At 47.3% G+C, this 24,250-nt stretch overlaps 1 protein-coding gene across 2 annotated transcripts in view; it reads right to left on the bottom strand.

The window, feature by feature from the left end:
• Nucleotides 1–22,856, bottom strand: part of SLC7A14 (solute carrier family 7 member 14) — a 30,134-nt gene extending 7,278 nt beyond the window's left edge. Inside the window, exons 1-5 of one of the 2 annotated variants that reach the window (XM_054639599.2) lie at nt 22,269–22,856; nt 8,459–8,849; nt 3,356–3,592; nt 2,377–2,594; nt 336–482 (exon numbers count right to left, since the gene is read on the bottom strand). In XM_054639599.2, the coding sequence (XP_054495574.2) occupies nt 336–482; nt 2,377–2,594; nt 3,356–3,592; nt 8,459–8,762 (906 nt within the window). In that variant the 5' untranslated portion in view covers nt 8,763–8,849; nt 22,269–22,856. The remainder of the gene's footprint in view (nt 1–335; nt 483–2,376; nt 2,595–3,355; nt 3,593–8,458; nt 8,850–22,268) is intronic. The other variant, XM_077184154.1, reaches the window with a different exon arrangement.
• Between the last annotated feature and the right edge of the window lie 1,394 nt (nt 22,857–24,250).

Raw genomic sequence — 24,250 nt, 5'->3', positions numbered from 1 at the left:
CTCACTTGGATCCTCTCCCATATCTCCAGCAGAGGCAGTGCTGCTTTTCCCAGAAACACGGAGAAAGGATGCTGCAGTGCTGCTGCTCCTTCTTTGCTTCTCTCCTGGGTGCAAAAATAGCTGTGGATGGGGACAAGAAAAAAACTGCCTGCCACCATGTCCCTGCAGCTGGCAGAGGGGTCTTGTCAGGTGACAGGAGCCTGGGGACAAACGGAGAGGAGCCTTGGCAGGCACTGTGCAGGTGCCCAGAAGGATTCACATGGTACATATATATATATATTTACATGCATCCATACATATTTATGCACATTCACACCTGTGCAGGGACTACTTACAGACACATAAGCTGTCAGGCACGTGACGAGCGAGGCTGTGATGGCGTAGGGGATGGAGGTGTTGGGGTTCTTGGCCTCCTCTCCCGTGGTAGCAATGATGTCGAAGCCAATGAAGGCATAGAAACAGGTTGCAGCCCCCTTGAGCACCTGTGGGGAGGATCAAACATCTGGGTGCCAGGAGGGAGGCTGGCACCCAGCCAGGGAGAGGGAGCTGAGCAAAAATGGAGCAGCGCTGTTGTGCCTTGTCTGAGCTAAAGGGTGAGTGGCCACAGGTCAGGGGGTGTAGCTCTGGGGACTGACCCTGGGAGCACCCCTAACCCATCAATCTGACTGGGGAAAAGATTTCAACCTGTGCCCTGAGCCATGGAGGCATCTGCAGCTCACCCCACAAACCTGCAGTGCCTGAATACGCTGGGAGATCCTGCCACTGTCAGAGGAGACAATCAACCAACGTCAGGTTTGCTTTAACAATCCTCCACCCCAAATCCATTTTTATGAGTAGGGATCTGGAACATGTTTACATGTTCTGCCTTAGCAAGATGTCTCATGTGGCAGCAAGATCCGCTCGCAGAGGAAGCAGGAGAGAGCAGCAGCCGTCAGATGTGAACCGCTTCCCAAACAACCTCTGTTTTGCTTGGAAGCTGCAGACAGGTTAGGATCACACATTGGAGCACTTGGATGAGGAATTATTTGTACTGTTTGGTTATTTTTTTTTTAAATGTGATTTTTAAAAATATACAATATTAGTGAGGACATTTATAGGAAAGGAACATTGGAGCAGGGTGAAGACAGCCTGGCTGATCTGGAGCTGTGAAACCCTTGGAGCTTGCTGGGTGTCACCTGTCCATCACACCTCTGTCATCTCAGCTGTCAAGAGATACTGCACACAGTAAAACTCCCCTTTTTCAGGGACTGTCTGTAATGATCCTTTTAAAATATGCCTTACACTGTTGGGGATGTCACACTTGTGCTTGGTGGTGGATTTACTTTTACAAACAACTTGTGAGACAATAAACCAGCTGAAAAGGATGAGACCACCCTACTGAGGCTTTTTGTGTTTTGGGTATGCATATATCTTGCATATATCTTTTAAACTACTTTTTTTTTTTTTTTTTTGCCAAGAGATATTTGGTACATTGAATTGGAGCAAAACAGATATTTTCCATTTTCTCTTTTTCACTCCTATTGTATGGTATAACAACCCAAGCACAACCCAAAGGTAAATATGACCTCTGTTCTCAAGTGAGCCTTAGAGTTCATCTCCCCACTGTTGTTCTCTGGCAAAGAGGCATTGATTTACTGTATGAAGGTGAAGGGACTATATGCAGGTTTGGGACCCCTTCAATAATCAAGATTCGTGGTTTACTTTACTTTCTTGCTTATTTTTCGGCACAAAACCCCAATGGAATTGAGCAGTGTAAATCTGAGAAATTATCTTGGGTTTAGGCCAGCTGAGATATTTTCAGTCTCTGTTCATCCTTGGATAAAAACCAGTGCAAGCAAGCTAAAAAAGCCAAATATGTCCAAATTCTCAGTAAGCTTTGAGGGAACATCCATAAAATAAGTGCTGGCAGGTGGCATTATGAAGTGCTCAAAACAAATGCTTGAGAACATTGTTGTTGAAAACCAGCCAACAAAAGTATCTCCCCGCTCCGCAGAGGCTGAGCCAGCTCTCTGGAGCTCCCTGTCTCAGATAGCCACAGCATTTTGCTCCATTGCCTGGCAATTAGTGGCATTTCCTTGGGGATACTTCCATGTGGAGTTTGACTCTGCAGAAGGACATTTTGGAAAAGTTCTGTGTTTATGCTAAGAGGAGTTAGGAGATGAAGCATTGCTGTACTCTTTGGGTTTGGTGGAAAGAGCAGGTCTGGATCCAAGCCTGCACTCCTGGGATTTGAAGATCCCTGGCCAAAGCCCAGGTGGATTTAGCAGGGCTGGGATCTGGAGGGTGCAGCAGAATGGGGGTGTGTACACCATGAGCAAGGCTGAGTATGTGGCAGCACCTAGGTTCTGTGTGTCCCTCTGTGCTCCCAGGACTTACCCCTGGCCATCCGAACGGCAGGAATTGCCCTTCAGCCCAGTTGTCACTTTTGATGTAGAACAGACCAGCAATCATGATGAAGACCCAAACTGCCAAGTTAATGACATTGAGCACGTTGTTCAGTCCCACCGAGTTCTTCACACCCATGGCCACAATGATGGTGACAATGACAGCAATGACCAGAGCAAGAAGGTCAGGGTACGACTCCTCTCCTTTCCCTAGGTGAGAGAAAAGAGATGTGCTACTCTCCATCCACAGAATATCCAGGATCTCTGTGGGGGAGTTTTAAACACTTTTCAGACCTTGAAGTTTTTGCAGAACTCTTTTGGTCTCATTGCAAAAGTGGTCTCCAGAGGCCCATGTCTCCACTAGCTAAAGCCGTTTAATTAAGGTGATAAATCTTGATGTCTCAAGACACTCTGCAGACTTTTGGGAGAGCAACAGACCAATGACAGTGTCCCAATTTGCATAACATGTATCTGCCAAGTACTCATTAAAAATCAATCAGCCATGAAGTTTTCATGACACAGGTACAGGACAGCTGGCTGGTTTGCTTACTGGTAGGGTTCATGGACTGTTGCTGGAGCTCCTGGTCATACAGGACCACCACAGCCCCCAGTCCCCAGGATACAACAGACACCAGCTTGTGTCCTCTAACAAAATTCTGTGTGCCTCAAGGGGACCAAGCAGAGTGTTTGCACCAGGTGAAGGGTTTCTGTGCTGCCCCTACCCTCTGACATTCGACTGACTATTTCTGTGCACGTATTCTAAATGCCAGCTCATCCCAAAGGGGCTCAAAATATCCCATATCCCATCCCCTCCAATCCTGCCTGTGCGCCAGGCTGCTGAGGCAAAATACCAGAGCCAGCCAGACAGTAAATAATGAATGAAGCCTAATATCCATGTCTGACTCCTGACGAGCTTCCAATTACTTTTCCTGCCCGAATTGATGGAGGTGTCTGTGCCCAGCAGGACGCACCCAGGCCGTTGAGTGTGCCGACGCTGCTGATCATCCAGCGGCTGATGGTGTGGTTGGCCAGTGAGTCAAACATGCTGCTGAGGGCACTGGCACCTGCAGCTGTCCCAATCAGGTACTCCAGGATCAGGTTCCAGCCGATGAAGAACGCCACGAACTCCCCCACGGTGACGTAGCTGTAGGTGTAGGCAGAGCCCGTGGTCTTGGGGACGCGCACGCCGAATTCAGCGTAGCAAACGCCTGGTTGGAAAAAGAGGAAGAGGTGTAAGGAAAAAGAGGTTGGGAAATGGAAAAAGTAAAGCTGCCTAGGTGCCACCTTCCCAGAGGTGCTAGGAGGTGTCAGGACTGCAGGCAACATCAGAAACACAGAGACATCGCATGGTGACCCTCCTTACCCTGTTTCTTGGCTTAAAAATCAGAAATATTTCCACTAGGAAATATTTCAAACCAGCCAGACGTTTACGTGGGATCCTGGACCGGTGCTGCACAGTTTCATCCCAGAGGAAGATGCCACAGAAGGCTACACCTCTCCCTGCCCCAAACTTCCAATCTCCAAACACTCATCCTGCATTATTGCTCTGCAGATCCAGGCATGAGCACTGTCCTGATCATCCCTGCTTTTGTTCATACCCAGGCAAGAGGAGTTTGAAGACGTCTTACATAGAGAACATAACTTATTTTAACACTTAAAAAATATTATATTTAAATCTTCTAAAGAATATTTGCAAAACTAACGGTGCAGAAGAAGAAAAGAAAAGCAAAAAGTATTTAACTGTAAATGTTTGGGAGGAGGATTCATCAGACTTCAATACTTTTTGAACTCCTTGTGCACTTACTATGTCAGGATAATTTTTAATAAAAACCTGACCCTGACACGTTGATTTATTAAAACAACCATTAGCTTTTTTTAAAAAATGAATGGATGTACTTAGTCTCAAATTCTCCAAATATTACTCAGGACAAGTGCTGAAAGGGTCCTGCATATTTAACACTGATTAGGCCCCTGTCCCAAAGACCCCAGTAAAGTTCATATGGGTGAATTGGTTAAGGCTGTTATACTACCACTGAGTAAACACGTAGTAATTATTGAGCTCTCTATCAACCAATATTCTCCATTTAGAAGATAATAATTACTTCAAATTTGCAATCAGTTTAGTACAGAGAGGGGAATGAATAATTTATAAAAATGTTATGAGGTGGCTGCTCTTCCTTAAGTGCTGTTTTTACACTGTACAAACACAGAGTTGTTGAATCTCTTAAGCTGAATTTGATGGTGCTTGTTTTCCTGCTTTTGGAGGATTTTTATATTCCATTCACTGCTTCACTTGAATGTGGGTTGCTTTGCAATGGGACTCTTCAAAACTTGATTTCTGTAAAGCAGCCCAACAGGAGCCACAAGAGGTTTCCATCATCCATCCAGCACTACCGACAGTCATTATTCAAAGCTGATGAAAAATGCATGCACTCGGCAAAGGTATGGCGTTCACAGATAACTGCAGGCCTGAATGATTTATGAAACTGGTGCTCTGACGAAGACAAGTATCTAGTTTCTCTCTTTCATGTCCTTAAAAATACATATATATATATACACTTCTTCTTGTAGGCAGCTCTTGTTTTAGCCAACGACAAGATAATGATTGAAGAGGATGGTTATTGATACACAATGATAATGCTAAAGCAAAGAAATGAATATGTATAAAATGTTGGAGTTTTTGATTATTCTACTTGGATCCCAAAATAGAAGAGCTGTTTTTCACTAGGGGTTGGGTACAGCAATAGGTTGAGAGTATCAGCATTAGGTGCCAGCATGTATTATGCACAAACATATATATAATATATATTAGTATCTGCTGCATTCACACTGTATTATTACTATTGTTGTTGTTATTATTAATATTTTAAAATTATTACTATTTTTTAACAATCTGACTGCACAATAAAACTGTGTTACTCAGTTACTCCTTGGCAGTTCAAGCTATTCAGCACCTTGTTCCCCTTTATCCAGAGGAATGCAGCTCTCCCAGTGCTCCTGCACAGCCAGCCCAGCTCTGGAACTGCAGAGAGAGGTTGGGTACATCCTCCCTGTCACAACTGTTTAATTTGGAGACAGATTTCTCTTCTTCCCCCTAATCAAGAGTGTTTGCAATTTCTGAAGAAAACAAGACAACACAGTGTTTTTTTTGAAAGAGCGAGCATTCTACAGAGGATAATTTCTTCTCCTTGAATGTCTGCTACCCTTGTGCAGTTGGTGTGGCAGTCATTACACTTGTGTAATTATACAGTCACTGACATTGTTCAGCAGGACATAAACACAGCTGAGTGGTCTTGGTCCTTCCAAGATCCCATCCACAGAGCAGCCACTGGGCAGCACAACTGGTGGCATGAGAACTGGTGCTTTTGGTGTGCTGGCATGGTGGTGGCCGTGATGTGGGTGCTGACCCTGCCGCTGATACTTGGCACAAGGCTGCACAGGAACCATGAGACATCCCACAGGGCACTGGCATGATGGCAGGGATGATTCAGGGGAAAAATAACTTCTGAGAGGGGCCTTTCAGCTGCTCTGGAGGTAACTCCAAATAATTCATGCTACCATACAAGAAACCCAGAGGGACCATTTTTCATCAACCAAGAGCAGCCAACTTATTGAGGAAGGCATATTATTTTCATCAAGTCACTGAGCCTGTCCATTGCATTTCATGATCACCATGTGCTGATATATAAAAGGCAGCTCCATAAGGAAAGCTCCCACAGAGCAAGGTCTCCCATCTCTCCAGCTCCACCCAGGCAGCTGCAGCCCCTCAGCCCAGCCCTCATCCTGCAGCCAGCAGCACCTGAGGCACATGCTCAGCTCTGCCCTGCTCCATCCTGGCTGCTGCTGATCCTGTTCCTGCACCACTCTCAGGTAAGAGTGTGGCACTGAGCTTCAAAGTAGGTTATTGCTTTAGGACAGAAGATCACTAAAGGGGTAAGAAATGGCTGGTGGGAAAGGCTGTGGGGAGGGTGATGGGGTTGGGTGAGATGCAAACTGCTGATTTTTGCTGAGGAGGGGTTTTGGATAAACAGGGGTGAAAGTTGGGAATGCTGGTGGTCACAGCTGATGGCAGGAGTCTGAAGTGTACTGGAGGCTTTGTGGAGGGAAGCTGGGCAAGCATTTCTACTTGAGAGATGAATGAAAAGTCTTCTAGTGAGAGAACAGAAGAGATTGATTTAATTTATCAGTTTAATCAATTATAGTGTGTTTGTGAGTACCCTGATAAGGTATGTGTTGCTTAAAACTATGGAAGGCATAAGTGGAATTTGTTGAGTAGATGAAATTGGAGAAGTCCCTTTCTGAAACCAGGCTTAATAGTGCAAAAAAGCTTCCCTATGGCAGGGCTTCCCTATGGCTGTCCCCCTGGGAAGCCATATGACCTGGATGGTTTTGGTTTGTCTGCTTTTTGGAGTTTTTTAAAATCCAAAACCCTTCTGGTCTCACTTCTGCAAGCAGTGGGGGTTGACTTAGGGATCTGGGATGGACAGAGCAAAAGTCCCTTAAAATCTGTTCCTGTGCACATGTCCAAACTCAGTGCCTGGCAAACCCGGCATGACCACAATGGGAAAGCTGAAATCACATCCCCAAGGGGTCTAACAGCCCATCCAGCTCCTGAATTCTTACTTGGTTTTACTTGCCAAAGAAGTGTTGCTGTTACAAACAACAGCAGTGCTAATGATGAAGTGAGGAAGCAGCCAAGGAGACTATCAAAACACTGCATCCCTCACAAAACACTTTCCCAGGGCTACAAAAGCAAGGGGAGATGAAAGCGGAGCGGGCTCCTGTGGGCGAAGGCGGGAGGAGCTCCTGCTGCGGGGCAAGGCTCATGTCTGGGGTGAAAAAACCCTTTTGGAGGACAGGGTGTTTTTGTTAGCAGAGACCCACCCAAACTCCGTTTGCTCTTGGTTTGCATCTCTGCCAACAAAACCTTTGCAGCGGGGAAGGAGAGACACTGATGCTATCTACTGCCTTGGATAAAAAACAAGCATTTTGGTTCATTTGCTGTGTTGGGCACACAAATAAGCATTGGATCTCAGTGCAAGCTCGCAGCTCTTGTTGTGGGCTTTGGAGGGAGCCGGAGGATTTTCCCCGGGCTGTGCCAAGGTTGTGCCTCTGGGCTGCAGGGACATCAGGGACAAACTCCCACTCACTTTGGTGGGATCTACATGGAGGAGCACTGCAAACTCTGGGAAAGACTATAATGTGCTTCCACCTCTCATGACAAAAATCCAAAGTTTTGAAAAGCTGATCTGGGTCACTTTGCTGTGTTGGCTCTTCCTGTCTTCTATCAAAGCCCTTTGCCATTTGCTCGTGTTTCTTTATCCAATGCACAGACAAAAGCTGGATACCAGACTGACACAGCATGCAAAGTCCTCTGAGCAGAGAGAGCAGGAACATCACATCATCGTGTTAGCACTGATCTGGAAAGGACAAATGCCAGCAGTACTGGCTTCATGGAGAAACTGCAGCTCAAGCCATATGCTCAGCTGGGTTCCTACGGAGGAGACAGAATTCACTGTGTTTTCACTAAAATACATAATTTCTCTCTCCCTGCACATTTGTTTGTTGGGGTTTTTTTGTTTGGTAATTCAAAGGCTGACCCTGCATGAATAGGAGCCAATGAAATCAACTCCAGAACTAATTGAGGAATTTTTTAACTCTTAGCCATGCCAACAAAAGAACCTGGCCGTGGTACTGCCCAAGCCACTGACATCCTTCCTGTTGGAACTGAGTTTCCTACAAGCTCTCGCTCCAGTCTTGTGGCTTGGCCATGCTCTTGGCCTAGAACACACTCTGCAAAACTCTCAAATATCTCAAAAATATTGCCTGCAGGCTCCATCCTTGTAGAAGCCATTGGCAGCTGATCAGGATAATCGTGCTTGGCTGCTGGCTCCCAGTACAAGGTTTGATCTGATCTTTGGGCAACAAGGACAGCACACCCCATGATCTGTGTGACACCTGTGGGAAACTGTTTTGAGTTGATGGGGAGGGTGCTACCTCCTTGTAGCTTGTGGTGCTGAGTAGTAAGAGGAAGGGAGAGGATGCAGGACATAGCACATTACCCAAAAACTCACCTGACAAGATGGACGCGACGGCAGCGATGATGAAGGACACGATGACCCCGGGCCCCGCCATCTCCTTGGCCACCAGGCCGGACACCACGTACATGCCGGTGCCCACGCAGCTCCCCACTCCCAGGGAGATGAGGTCCAGCGTGGTGAGCACCTTGGCCAGCCGGGCGCCCTGGGTGGCTGCAGCCCCCGTGCCCTCCAGCATGGACTCCACGGGCTTGGTGCGCAGGACGCGGGCGCGCAGGGCATGGCCCGCCGCCCCCCAGGGCACCCGCCGCGGGTCCAGCCGGGACACGAACCCGCTCATGGTGCTGGGCTGGGCAGAGCTGGGCACAGACAGGGTCAGCAGCACCACTCAGGGCTGTGGCTGCGTCTCCATCCCGCGCTGGCAGCCCTGCAAGAGACGGGAACAGAGTTTTTGACTGAAACAGCAAAGAAAGAAAGAAGAGTCAAAAGGGCCCCTAAGTTCTCATAATTTCTGCTGGTCAGAGTGACTCCGGGATACGTACAAGCTTCTTTTTCCTAGCCCGGCTGTTGAAGAAGGAATCAGGATTTTTTTGTTCTGGTTCTCAAGGTTGTTTATTATTTCTTACCTATAACATTCGTTCCCCGACCCGCCGCAGGTCTGTCTGGCAGGTCGGGTTGAGGTACACTGCCTGTTTTTGGGGCAGTGTTATCTTTTTATACTAAAAACTACATGTATATTATTTACTATAACTTCTCAATACTTATCACTTATGTTAGGCAGTGAGTTTCTACTTTAAACTAATTTTAAAGTGCCATCACAGCAGAAGATGGAGGCCAAGAAGAAGAAGGAGAAAGACTGGACATGCTTAGATTCTTCCATCCTTCTTCTTGAACCCCCATTCTAAAACCTCTAAAAATCTATTTTTCACCTTGTGACGAACTAACTATTATTCTATTTAAACTGTCTTGACTTGTAATTCTTCATATAAAGGTTGGTAATTGTTTTTTTCTATGGGTCAAAGCAAAGGCACAGGGGTCTTGGGCTCTGTGCCAAGGTCTCTGAGCCCCTTGGCAGGGTCTTGAGTCCTCAGGGCAGCCAGAAGAATTTCCTGGTTCCGACACTAAGTTGTTTTTTGCTGGGCTCTGGCACTGGTAGAGCTTTGCTTTGACTGCTGCTGTGGAGAAATCTCCTTTCTCCACCCTCAGTTGTTTTGTCCAACAGTAATGCACTGTCCTCCTTTGTGTTCACATGGGTTTAGTCTCAGTCATCACTACAGCGCTACAAACAGCAGGAACCTGATTTCCTCCAAATTCTCATTACGTGGTTTAATTGCTAGTGAAGTGATGATGGCCACATGTAACTGTGAGGTGGGGGTGGCCACCGAGGCGCACTGGCCCTGGTGGGGACAGAGTGTGACTCCAAGCCTGCAGTTAAGGCAAACTGGGAGAGAAGCTCAGCAGGAGCAGTGTGGGCTCCACTGGAGAGTGAGTGACCATCAGCATGGCCAGCTGCAGCCATTTTTAATACTTTAAAATTACCTTGCCTGAACCCATGTGCTCTAGGAGTGTCTCAAAAATCGTGGCTTTATCTTGGTTTCCTCTTTCTCTGTGCTTTTTTTCATCCCTAGTCATATTTTCAAGAACAATTCAGCAACTGCCATTCCTCCCTTCCTCCCTTTCTGCTGTTGTTCAGCAAACTGTGTGGTTCTCATAATACCAGCAGCAGGGACTTCCAGGTGACATGTAATGACTTCTTGACTTTGAGCAAACCAAGAAGAATTGACAAGCTGCAAGCTAATACAAGGGAACAGGAAAAATAGCTTATCAAATATTAATTTTTACCTGGCAGCTTCTTTCCTGTCAATACAGAAATATTCTTTTATTTTAATTGCCTTGAAGACAAAACACTCATTTTTTTCCATCTTTACATCCCAAACAAATTACATTGTGTCCACAAGGCAGCTTCAGTGTTGCTGAAGTTTATTAAATGAAACCCAGCATTCATTTCATGTTTTGGTTGATCACTGTTCAAATTGTGCTGATTTTTTACCTTGAGCAACCACAGGCTGAAAGGCTGCATGCTCTAGCTAGGAATAATAATGAGAAATTGTTACTGAGCAAGTGTGGATCTTTAGGTTGAGAATAAAACCTGGGTTTGGTTTTTGGGTTGCTCAAGGAGTCAGCTGGCTGAGGGGTGGGCTGGCTCACAGGTGAGGTTTTATTTTCTGGCTTAAAGGAAGGTTTTTGTTGGAAGAGGGCAGCTGAGCCAGAGCTCAGCAGGTCTGCACCAGCCAGGATGAAACAGACCTGTTCTCATGGAATAAATATGGAATTGTTCAGCTTTGACAAGATCTCTGAGATTATCGACTCCCACCATCAACCCATGTTCCCAAGTGCCAAATCTCTGCATCTGTTAAATCCCCCCAAGGGTGGTGACTGCACCAATTCCCTGGGCAGTGTGTTGCAGTGCTTGACATCCCCTTCCATGAAGAAATTTTCCATAATAATTAATCTAATCTCCCCTGGCACAACCTGAGCTCATTTCCTCTCATCGTGTCACTTCTTACTTGGGAGAAGAGACTGATTCCCACCTGACTCCAACATTCTTTCAGTTGTAGAGATCAATAAGGTCCCCTCTGAGCCTCCTTTTCTCCTCAGGGCAGCATGCTCCTATCCTGGCCTCTCCACAGTGGCTCTGCTTTGCCAGGATTGTGTTTTAGCCATGTGAAAAAGAACAACTCTAAGGAAAACCACTCAAAATCCATCCTTTTATCCAAAGCATGGCACCTCTGGAGTGTGGGCTGGAAAAGGTCTTACTGTGCTTCTCCCTTTCCATCCTTTATTTAATTATTTTCCTTGAGCTTTGTGGCTTCTCTTAGTTGAGTTTGAAATACTTGGATTTCTGTGCTAGGGTTTGCACTAAATTGACTTAAACTAGTCAAGTAGCTGGGTCTTAAAAGAGGTAGGATGGTGTGGGATGAAGGCACCAAAGCTTCAGTCTGGTCCTTGGTGCCATCACCAGGTCATGCTCTGGCATGGGAAGACCTGTCCTGTGTTTTAAGGGGGATTGGGACCCCAGTTTTTCATCATTGTCTCTGGGTGTCTGATGAAGGCTTTGGGAAGGGTGGCATATGCTCCTTACTGGAGGAATTTCACATTCACACTGGACAAATTAATGAATTCCTCAACCTGAAGAGAGATGACTGATTTGGACAGCCCAGTTCACTCTCAAGCCACATCATGGTATAGAAATTACTTTCTCATCAGCATCTCAAAGAACCCCAAGAGAAGACAGAGCAGTCCTGTCTTAGAATAATCTTAACTGCTAAAATGATGAAAAAAACCCGTAAATATTTTAAATGGTTTAAATTTAAAGCAGGAACTGGCTGGTGGATTAGTGATGCACCCAGATTTAGGCTGCTGAGCTGTTCCAGCTGCCTGGGGCTGGGCTGTGGCCAGGTCCTCCTGCATGGCAGCCCAACAGAGCCCTGCAATTCATGGGGTTTAGTCTTCTCCTTTAAGTCATCAAGGGGAAAAAAAAAAACCCTTTCAAAACCTCTGAAATGAAATAACTCTATAATTGCTGCTCTGCTCAATTAAAGCAGTCATTCAAAACTATTCCAGATGTTTAAGCAAGACCAGCATATTGCTGCTATGTAGCTTGGAAAACATCCTTTCTCTCCATTTGAAACCACAAGAAAATATGTCATGGATGGCAACCACCTCCATGGGGCAGGGGCAGCTCACTTCTGCTCTGCTCCACTAACCCTGCCTGTCTAGAAGCAGACAGTGGGAAGCAAAAGGAATTTTTACTTGTTTTGTTTTAATCTTCTGTCCTCACCATAAACCCAGGAAGATGAAGGGAGCTGTGGCTCAGAGGGGACAAGCTGCAGCTGGGTTTTGGAGCTGCTCAGCTTTCCACCATCAGGCTGTTGGGGTTGGTTTTCCTCACTGGCTGGCACTTGCTGCTGCCACCATGTGCCTGTCAGCACCACTGTTTGTACCAAAACACTCCTCTTCATCAGGGTAAATTGACTAAAACTGCAATCAAGCCAGAAGGAGAGAACATAGGTGTTTACAGGCATGGATCTTCTGTAGTGTCGGGGTTGATGCTGAATTATTTCTTGTATAAAACTCGTTCTGCTGGGGAGATGCAGCACAGTGCCCATCTCAGCATCTCCCATCCTCATCACCCCCCATAGCTCCAGCTTCTCTAGAAAATTGTCCCCAAATCACACTTGTGCCTTGGGATGGCTTTTGATTTTCTGCTAATGACTCCTCTCTGTCCTGAAGTCTGTAGGGTTATCCATGAGCAAAGATCTCTATTAAAATCTGCTGGGGATGCAGCAAGGAACAGAATATCCATGGTGGCAAATGGAACAAAGAGAGCTCCTGTTGTTGTATTGATGGAAAGCCAGGCAGGGACACTCATTAAGAGGAAAAGGTTGGGTTTTCCCTGGTTTTCCATGGCTCACAGAGTAATTGCTGCAGAGGAAAGATTGCTGATGCCTCCAGCAGCTGGAACAGCATGGGTCTGGCCCTGCCATGCAGGACACCAGTGCCCATTTGCTGCAGAGGTTTTTAGGGGGAAAGTCCCTTTCTCCTTGCCCAGGGGAGCTGTGCTTCAGAAATCTGGGATTGGAGCAGGTTCCTATGAACCCCCAAGACAGTGCCTGCTGTGGACCCCAGGAATATTAGTTCTGGTTTATGGTGCAGGAGCATCAGCCCTCAGATCCACTGCAGTGGGGACTGTGTGCCAACATCACCCCCGGACAAACAGAGCCCCAAAGGCTCAAAGGGATGCTGGAGGTAGCTCAAGATGATGGAAAAGCCATCTCCTGGCAGCAAACCCCGCTGCAATCCCAGAAAAAGAACAAGAAAAAAGGGAACAAACGTGCTAGGCTGACCTCCCTGCTGCCCCTCGGTTTTCCCTTGAACGGTGAGCTCGGTAGCGGCGGGGCGGGTTTGTCAGGAGCCGGGAGAGGCTGAATCCCATCCATCCCAGCTCCTGCAGCCGGGAGAGGCTGAATTCCATCCATCCCAGCTCCTGCAGCCGGGAGAGGCTGAATCCCATCCATCCCAGCCCCTGCAGCCAGGAGAGGCTGAATCCCATCCATCCCAGCCCCTGCAGCCGGGAGAGGCTGACGTTGGCCGGGCAGCAGCTCCGAGCGCAGGGATGCCGGGCTCCCCGGAAGGTTTTCATTACGAGTGCCACTCGATTTGGAGCTTTAGGCTCTTGTTTTTACAGCGGTGATCCCCAGCTGGGCTGCCACTGTACAAGCTGGCTCTGTCTCCATCACCAGCCCTCCCAAAAGCCATTTAAAGGCAGGCACAGAGCCGAGAGCGAGGGCTGGTCCCTGCCGGTCCCAGCACTGCTCACGTGGGTCCAGCTCCAGCAATCTGGCCTTGTGCCTTGGCTGGTAATTTTTGGGCTTTTCTTATTTTTAATCTTTCCATTTTTACCTCTGCTTGAGCAGTTCAAGTGGAGCTGTGGTTAATTTAAACTACAGTAGTTGCTAAATTAAACCACTGATAACACTTCAGGTTTAAGACTGGCTTTCTCTGTGCATCAACTGAAAAAAATGGGATATTTTCTCTGTGTGTCTTCATGGCAAAATGGAAGTGGAGTGGTTGAACAGCACTTTTCTATGGTGCTTCCATCAAGGTTATACTGAGTGCTTTAGCACTGCTGTAAGATGGCTAAACATCATTATCTTCTTCTGACAAATAAGCAAAATAAATGAGGAAATGTTTATTTTTAACCAAAGACACAAGGCAAGGGTGCCATGCACCCAAAGGCATCCCCCAGGAATTCCTAAACTTTGTATTCTAAAATAGTGCAAGTATTAAAAGAGCATAAATGTGTAATCCAGTGATATAATTAGCATGTACATAGAGATCACCCTTTCTCCCCCTTCCCAGCCTTCAGGGGACATACAGTGTGATGGTTTAGCTGCTGTCCTTGCTGGGGAGAGACTGGACTGCCTGGATAATCAGGGAGAAGGCAGAGGGAAGGATGGGAGTGAAGTCAAAGCTTCTTTCTGTCTTGCAGCTGGTGTTTCCCTTTTCCTAAGTAAATAGCAAATCAATATTTGAGCACTGATCTGTGCCCATGCAGGTGAGCAATGAGAAGGTTTTGGTAGCTGAGGGCTCGTCTTCCTGCCTGGATGAGGTGGGAGATGAGGTGATGCATTCAGAGGTGAAATTGGAGCGTGCCACAGGGAGGGCCAGCAGATCCCTTGATATTGAGCTGTTCTAAACTTTGCCAGGATTAATTACATGCCACTTTCACAAGCAGCTGGTCCAGGTTCCCTTGGGATCCTCTGGAGCAGCCATCTAGTGAGAAACAGCTCTGGGACTGAAAGGAGCAGTGTTTCCTCCTTCCTAGGGGCTGGATGCATGTGGAGCACCTACAGTTCCTACAGCCTGAATGGAAGCTGAAATATTCCCTTTGGAGATGCTCATGCACATCCTTGCAGGCACATCCCTCCCCCTGGTAAATCCACCTGCCCCAGTCCAATGTCTGCCATTTTGGTTTTCCACTTGTTTTCTGCCCTTTTTGCATGGCTACCAATCACTGCCATGGTGCAGAACAGTGTAGGAATGGATGCAGGGCATGACAGATACAGGAGTCTCTGCGTGCCGAGATGAAATGATGCAATATGCATGAAGTGCTCTGTTTGGGTTTGCAACAAAGCTATTTAACCACCAGAAGGGGAAAAAAAAAGAGAGAACTACAGAGAAAGAGGTATAATCAATTTGCACATTTGCAAAAAGGTCTCGTTTGTTACTGTTGTCTTGAGGTGGGAAGGTAAAAGCCTAAAAAACTGCAACAAGGCAGGGAAATGGCAAATCAATAGATGGGTGAGCTGAGCAAGAGGTGGGGAACCAGGAGCATCTTGGAGGTGTTCTGACAGGCTCCCTCTAGGAGATTAGTGAAACCACATGAAATGAGTAAAATTTGTTGCTCCACCAGTAAAATGGAGAAATTCACTGCCTCAAAGAAGTGTGTGGTGGTTAATCTGTCTGGGTTTTCTACAGAAGCAGATGAGAAATGATGCTAAAAATGATTAACAGTCCCCTAGATGTGCCTTGTTGAAGTCAATATTGGTTTTGTACCTGCACGTGCTCGTCTGCAGAAGCACCCTGGAGGCTCTGTGCACTTTCAAATGCTCATTTGTGGTGCTGTGTGATTTTGCATTCCAAGTGCAGATATTGATACCAATTCTTTGAGCACAGCCTCCCCCTCCTTTCTGCAGTCACAAACTGCAGTGATGTCAAACAATGAAACTCCTAAAGGAAATTTGGGTTCACAGGTCTGGGTGCTCAGGGTTTCAATGTACTGTCCACTGAGGTTTAAGCATTTTACACACCACAGGAGGGGTGCCCAGGAATGCAGATTTGTCTCACACAGACTCGTAGATTCATAGAATGGTTTGGGTTGGACAGAATCCATTCCAACCCAACCTGCCATGTGCAGGGCCACCTTCCACTAGACCAGATTGCCCAGGGCTCCATCCAGCCTGGCCTTGCAAATCCTGGCTGGCACATCCTTCTGCTACCTCGGTTTTTGGGAGTGGCAGTTCCAGACCCTGAGCTGTGACAAGAGGAGAAGCATGATCTGATTTTTCTGGAATAGAGTGAGTTGCCCATTTGCAATGCTGGGCATGGATTCCTCTGACAGTACGACTGCCAGCAGCTTCAGTGGGATGGTTGCAGCTTTGGGTTTGTGACTCTGAGCTTTTCTCTGGTTTTAGGCAGTAGGTTGTACTTTCAGTAATTACCACTTTGATGAGATAACACATTTTCTGTACCAAATCTCACAGTGAGAATGGACAACAGCTGCCTTTGTATCACTGAAACACTAGACCTGGGCTACCAGACGGTTTCTTCTAGAATTATACTTCTTTAAAAACTGTCTTTGCTTTAACAACACACAAGAGGAAATCTCTGTAATTACTGGGCTGTGTTTTCCTTTCCTCAGTGGATCCATACTTTTACATCACAGAATGAAAGTCATTATGGTTTGCTGCAGGCCAGACAGGAGAGCTTTTTTCATTTGACATAATTCACAGAATAGGTTATTTATTAATGTGTGAGGCTCTCTAAACAAAATGGATTTTCACTCTTGCGAGAGTCTGGCTGATACATCATTATGACAACTTATTTCATTTCTGGGTAGCATTTTGAACCCAGTGACGAAAACACGAATCTTTCAGTAAAGAACTGATTTAACACTAAGGCTTTGTCATCCAAACAAAGAAAAAATTCCCCTGTATATCAAATACAGGATCTGAAAATCCACTGGTTTTAAACCTCTAGTTTTATTTTGAAGATTGCTAGTTTTATAGAGATTCCTTTATTCCCCACTAAGATACTGCTGGGCTTTTTCCTCTCAATGCTGCCTCTCACTCACCAGCAGTCTTTCCACCTTTCTGCAATAATTCAGTAGGAGTCTGAACTGGTCTTTTACACAGTAAGCACATCAAACTTACACCATTACTCGCTCTTGCCGAGTTTCAAATGCATTTATCTTTTGTTTGTGCACATGGTCTCATTAATTACTTATCGTGTTCCATCAGCAGTTACACAAATGTAATTGATTATGCCTCACTGCCCCACTTCCACTATTTTGGCTATCAGCTAATTAATGCAGGAGAGGATCTCAAACAACTGCTTTCCTCACAAGAAGCTGGAAAAATGCATTCTTCAATCCCAAGCCTAGTAAAGGTTCCAGAAGCAGCAGTAGTAGCATATGCAAATCAATGGGAGGTTTTTGCATATGCAAATAGGAGCCTTGAGCTGGGGGGAATCTGGCTGGTTGTAACTTGTGTCTCTAAATTCCTCAGCAGAAGCCTGAGGTAGGTTCAGTGCACTTCCAAGGCAGTGAATAGCAGCTCCTGCTGATTTTATTACCTTTTGCTGCTTATTCTTCTTATTCACTAGGACAAAAAACCCTTCCCTTACATGAGTAATTCTGCTCCATTTCAGCACAACTGATTATATGAGTAATGTGATCACAAGTGGATCAAAGATGATGATTTAGAATGGAGTTCATGTGTTTAGTCATTTATCACCATCAGTCAGGCAAAGGCACTGCAACACCTAAGTGAAGTGTAATGTGAGTAATACCTGGTGCTGTAGCAGGAGGGCTTTTTTCCCAGTGAGTTACAAACTTACTGCAGACTTAAAACTAAATCAGTCTCTAGGATGGTACTAGAGAAGCAGAATTAAATGAAGAATTATATGTTCTTAAAAGTGATAATAGCATAAAAGTTAGAGTATGATAATATTCCTGAGCAATGCACACGCACTGCCTGGAGATGTCCTTTTGCAGCAAGGGAATCAGTGTGAGCCAACATGATTAGCCTAAATTAAAGTAGCTAATTGCCTCCTTGCTCTTAGCCTCCCTTGGCAGCAAGACCCCAAACCCAACCACTTTCCCTGAGCCATTTGTCTCCCAGCCACAGTCAGTAGAGTGTCCCCACAGTGTGCTGCCCTGCCTGGCAAGCATAATTCCACTGCTGAGCCTGCCCACGAGTGAGAGGAGAGCTGCTGGAATGCTGCTGCTGTTTGTGCCAGAGCTCCCAGCCAAAGGACATATTGCTTCCTTCTGTCTTAATTTCCTTCGAGCAGAGCTGGTGACCCTGGTTATTAATTGCACATCTCCCAGCCCCTGTTGCTTCCCAGCCAGTTGTTTAATGAGTGGAACACACCTGCTGGTGCCCAGGTGTCTTAGACAAGGCTCTGGAGATTCCAGATGTTTCCCAAGCACATCACTCCAGGGCTGGAGTGGTGTGAGACCTGTGCCCAGGGCTTCCTGCTGGGAGGGAAGGACAGCCAGGAGAGGCAGATGTTTCCTTCACTACCAGACCAGGGTGCCCAAATCCTACCTTGAGCCACCCTGGCATTGCTGAGCACCACGGGGCAGTGCTCATCTAGCACAGCTCAACAAGTCCATCATTAAGACCTGGTTCAGTAATGCTCAGGCACACATTTAAAGCTAAGTTTTAATTGTACTGCTGCAGGTGGAATGTGCCCAAGTGTGCAAGTGGTGCACAAAGGGGTGTTTCTATCCTCAGCTTTAAAATATTTTGTTGAGGAAGACTCAGCCCAGGCTCAGGGAGCTGAGGATGTGCAGGAGGAATGGCCCAAACCACTAACTGAGGTCATGGTCACCAATAAACAAGAGCCAATGGCTGCTGAGAGGGGCTGCCCTGAGCCCCTGTGTGGTTTAATAGATTTTTACCAAAGTTTTGGCACAGATACACTCCCAGACAGTTGCAGCATGGCAACAGAAACCCATTTCCCTGTGGGCAGCAAGCCACTTTGATGCTGTCCTCTCAGAATTAGGATGTGGTGCTGGAAACACATGTGCTGCAAAAGCTCTTCTTCTGTTCACCTGCCAGGTGGATTTAATTTATGGTGTCATGGCTTTCAATGAATTATGGGTACAGTGACTGTGCAGAGGAACAGAAACAATGGAATCATGTGCTGTGTGGCTCCACCTCACTGGCTTTGTTTCATAAGTGCCTGGGCTTTGCTCTCACAGTTTTATTGTGGGAAAAAATAGTTTTCTCTTAGAGATGTTCCAGCCTGGTGACAGCAGGGGATGGGCTGTGGTGGGAGCATAAGTGCTGGCCAGAGCACCCAGTCCCCTGAAGATGACTGCAGAGTCTGGAAGCAGGGCTGCTATTCAATGAGCCAGGGAAACTCAACAGAAATGTTCTCAATATACAAGAGAAAAATTACAGTTTCCACTTCTTTCAATTTTAGTATTTTCCCGTTGACAACCACAGCTTAGCTATGTCTAATTCCTTGTAAATGAAAAATGTCTTGGGACTCTCTGTGGATCTGGGTCTGCTCCCATTTACACGTGGGTGGTTTAATGAGTTCAGCAGACTCACCCTGGACCGAGGTGAGACTCTGGCCAGGTTTTCATATCCATAGGAAGTAGCTGCAAAATGCCTGCTGTGTTTCTGGGCTCTGGATACTTTACATACCCAGATCTGTCTCTCACAGGCTGACAAGCTCAGACCCAACCATGGTTTTATATATTATAGAGGGCACAAATCTGGGAGTGATTTGGGGGTTTCAATTTTTAATTAATGTGAGAGTCACACATGCTGCCCCCCTGCTAATGTTGTTTTTGTGTGACATAGAGATCCCACTGCTACCCACAGCTGAAGAAGTATTTACTTTGTTTTTGCATTCTTGTTTTTAAAATGTCTTAATAATCCAAACAACAATATGTTGCTTAAACATCATGATGATTTTAATAGCTCAGGTGCTCAGAAAGCAAAATTTTGATTATTTGGGGACTCAGAAATCAGTTACAGACTGCTCTGTTATTATCTTTTTTTTTTTTTTGCTTGGCTTCATGAAGAGCCCAGGATTGTGTTTATGTTTGTGTAAGTTCTTGCCATCCTATTTGCTTGAATATTGCAGGGCTTCAGAGAAAAAACATTAATTTAGCTGTTAGGAGGTTTTCCCATTCTCGTTGAATTTTCTAGAAAATCTCCTGTTGCCTTTAAGGGAACAGGGAAGAAATTTTATTATATGTGCGTGATTTCAGAACTGAGAAAACAGACTGTCTTCAGAAGGAAGTAGTGTCAAATCAGCCTACAAATATATCCTTTAAAATGATTTTGGCTGGAATCCTTCCTGATATGATCCCATCTGAGACTCTGAAGTTACACAAAGAATAAATTTTCATCATTTTTGTATAATCCAAAAAAAATTAGAGAAGGATAAAATATGTCTTGACTTGAGAGTCATGAATAACTCCCTGAGGAGAATGTTTTATGTCTTAAAATGCTTCCCTTTCCTGCAACATGCACAAAGAAAGATATTTTTGGGGGGAGTTAATTAATGAAAGCAATTGGAAAATTGGAGAATTCAAAATAGAATTTGGTCACTTATTAGCTCTGCTCTTGGCATGTGGTTAAAAATCCCACCCACTGAGGGGTTAGTACTTATCTACAGGGGTAGCTGGGGCACCTGGAAGTAAAGTTGTAGCATCTCTGTGCCTTATTTGGGGAATTAAGGATCAAAGGTACCATAAAGACCTCAGAGTTAATTCTGTCTGAGTCTCAGCCCGTTAGTTTCCAGGCAATTATGCTGCAGGGAGCCCAATGCCTTGCTTTGGCTGGGTTGCATATTTTGGGAGGACATCAAACCTTGACATAAACAGATGGAGAATCCAGCACATTTTCTGATGGCTCCTTCATCAGGTCATCAGCACTCCTCTGCTCAAAAATGTGATCCCTCCCTTAAATTGGAATGTTTTGGCTTTAGCATCTCGGCACCAGCTCACGTTGTGCCTCTCTTTGGCAGACAGAGGAATAACTCAGTGCCTGGTTATTTCTTTCTGTAGAGGCTCTTAGATTCAAGGATTCACATCACTTCCCTCCCTGCTTTTTAATGAAGTGAATTCTCAGGTGCTGCAGTTCCTCCTCTGTAAGGGCTTTTCTCCAGCCCTTGACAGGTTTTGGCTTTTCTTTCCTTTTTTTTTTTTCCCTCTTACTTCCAATTTTGTTGTCATTTTTGTTGATGTCTGCTGTGCTCTAGCAGTCTGTTTTCAAGGGCTGAGGTAAAATTTCCTTCCTTCATCTCCACTTACTGAAGAGCAACTAAACAAGCCTTTTTTCCCCTTCTTGTTCTTGTTCCACGACTTGTCTTATCACAGCTCTTGCATCTGTGCTGTCTTCTCAGATATGTACTGCACATTTGAGTTCATGTCAAGAGGACCCAAGATTCCTTGTTGACACTATTTACTACTCATCAGTAACTGTTTTGCTGGAAAATTTTACCCCCTTTAATAGATGAAAATGGGAAATCAGACCTTGGACCTCTGCAAGACCCCCTAATTCTCTGTTCTCGTGCAACAGACATTCCCCATGGAGCAGTACATTTTAAGAACAGATGCTGAGTTTAATCTAGGTAACTTTTCTCTCTAGTGCTGTTTTTGGCTTGTTTGAGGGTTTTTGTTTATTTACAATATGTTTTTCAACTCTGCTAAGTCACATGCCTTAGCAATGTGTACCAATAAAACAAACACATGTAAATATCTTTAGCAATCAGACTTTCAGTCTCATGACAGTTTTTGGGCAGTTAAACAAATGCCTTGGCATGCTGAAACCTATTTGCCTGCTACTCAGGGACACTGGGAGAATTAATCACTTAATACACCAGATTAAATCAGACATGGCTCTTTTGAGACAAAAATCTTCTCTGGGGTCGGCCAGACAGGGCTTCCCCCTCCTCTCCAGAGCCGCAGCTGCTTTCAGCTACCCTGCTTTGGAGCGCTCAGCCTGTGCCAGGAGGGCACCAAGTCGATCTGTATAAACTATCATGGAATAGGCCACAACACCGGGGCTGCAGAGCAGCTGTGAGAGCAGAGATGGGGATTTTGAGCAGCGCTGCTGGAGCGCACCTCGCCGGGCAGCGCCTGGTGCCAGGCAGCTCCAAAATACCCGTGCGGAATCAACAAACAGCACCGAGCCGGGGTGACGTAAAGAGGAAGCCAACTCCATTCCCGGCCTCCAAGTCGCAGGGAGTTTTGCAGGCGCAAAAAGGGAGGAGGACGGAGCCGTAACCGGGGCCCGTCTGCGGGGTCGCGGCGGGGCCGGGGCCGCTCCGTCGGGGCTTCAGCACCGCGGACAGCGCCCGCCCGGAGCCGCGGCCACACGCGGGACCGACCGACCCCAGAGCGGCCCCGAGGGTGGCCCCGGCCCCGGGGATCCCCCCTGCCCGCTCCCGCCTCCCTTCTGCTCGCATTCTGTTCCCCTCACCGCCCCCCTCCCGCCGCGTCCCGACCTTCCCGCGCCGCCTTCCGTGCGGTCACCTGTAGCAAGAGCCGTCGCTTCGCTCAGGCCACCCGGTGTCCCTCCTGTCACTCCGGTTTTTTCCCCGTTTCCAATCAATCCCGCGCCGTCAGCCCCGGTGCCCCCGCCTCCTCCTCCTCCCCGCGGCGGAGTGCCCCGACGCTCCGCAAACACGGGGCCGCGCCGGGCCGGGGCAGGCGATGCTCAGGCGGGCTGGGATCCCCGGGGGCCGGTGCTCCGTGGCCCGGAGGATCCGGTGCGCTCCCTTTGCCCAGCGGGGCTCGAAACCGGCTCCGTCTGCGTGGCGGGGGGGCCGCGGCCGCGCTGCCCGGCGGGGCTCCGGACAGACCTTCCCGGGCTGGCCGCCCGTCCCCCGCTCCCCGCGGGGCTCCGCGGCGCCCCCCGCACCCCGCTGCCTCCCCCCCGGCGGAGCGGGCACTCACCGCGGGCGCGGAGGGCAGCGGGCGGCGCTGCGGGGGCGGCGGCGGCGCTGCTGCAGCCGGCGGGGCGGGGGGGCTGCGCCGGCACCGCCGACCCCGGCTGCCGGCCGAGCACGCAGGGCGGAGGGAGGGGGAGACAGGGATGGATGGAGGGAGGAGGGATGGAGGGAGGGAGGGAGGGAGGAAGGGAGGAGGGCGCTGCAGCTCCTCAATTATTCAGCGCTTCCCCTCCCCGCCTGCCGCATGTGACCGCCGGCAGTAGCCACGGGCCGTGCCGGCCCCGGGAGAGCTCCCTGCCGTCCCCATGGCCGCCTCCCCTCCCTGCCTGTCCTCCCTGCCTGTCCAAGTGTCCTGAGGGCTGTGGGTGGCCTCCCCCGAACTGTCTGGCTGGTGAAAATTAACTCTCCTGGCTGCCTCCTCCAGCGCAGGGCTTCCCTCACCCCGCGGACAGAGCGTGGGGAATCGCGTTTTTGTTTTCTCCTTGAGCTGCACTGTGAGATTTGGGTGTTAATGCTGTAATCCCGGAACAGGCAGAATTAGGACTAAAATAATGCCTCATGCATTGCAGCATGCTGTGCTGTCCAGCCCTCTGCACAGCCCAGCTGGGAGGAATTAGGTATCAGGTGCAGGTATATTTAATATTTTATACCCGTAGCTACTTTAGAGGATAGCTCAAATCCATGATCAAGATTATTCCTTTTTGCAGTTTTGTTTCTCAGTTTCTGCTGTTTGGTTTGCTCTAGAAATACTCCCTATCTGTATTTTGACATCAAATGCAAACTGGGTTCATCTCCATTGATGCCTGGGGAGGATCTGGTTTCAGTATCTGTTACAGCTTCATTCTATAGCTTCTAACAGGACCTATTCCCTATGAGAGCTGTGTCTCCAGTGGAGAGAGACCTTTCATCCTCCAAAAACTGAAACAAATATCTTCTGATAAAAGTTAAAGGTGGGATCCTTCAGTGCAAACAGTTCAGTTCAGAAGCCAGTGACCCTGACAGGAGCTGCACCAATGGCAGTGACCTTCTGGGGACATACAGTGACATTGCACAGATAAACACAGGCAGGGTGGGGGCTGGACTAGGTGACCTTTACCCTTCCAACCCAAATGATTCGTGATTCCATATCCATGATCTTGTTTTTGGCCAGGAGAGCAGACCACATGTCATCTCCAATTTCCTTTCCAGCCTTGACTCCTGTGGCAGTTTTTGTGTCTTTCCAGATGAGTGCCACAATCTTCCCAATTTATTACCAGACTCCTTCCTCTCTCCAGCACAGCTTTACCTTGCTCTCTTCCCTCCCTCATGGAAGTCTCCTTGCAGTCCCTCTCCTCCCAAAGAGGCACAGAAAAGACCTCTCCAGGTTACTGCTGGCCAGCAGAAGGTGTCATCACAGGATGACAGGATGCTCTGTTCCCTTCCTGCCACTCTGGCCAGCACACAGCACAGCACGGAGACAAAGCACAGTCAGCTGATTACCTTCCTCACAACCAGCAGTTTTGAAACCCTGTTTTTATCATTTTCTTTATACTTTGATTGCCTGAAAGCAACACTCAGAGCTGC

The sequence above is a fragment of the Agelaius phoeniceus genome, chromosome 10, assembly GCF_051311805.1.
Source record: "Agelaius phoeniceus isolate bAgePho1 chromosome 10, bAgePho1.hap1, whole genome shotgun sequence".
NCBI classification, from domain to species: domain Eukaryota; kingdom Metazoa; phylum Chordata; class Aves; order Passeriformes; family Icteridae; genus Agelaius; species Agelaius phoeniceus.
This window is presented reverse-complemented; position numbering and strand designations above follow the sequence as displayed.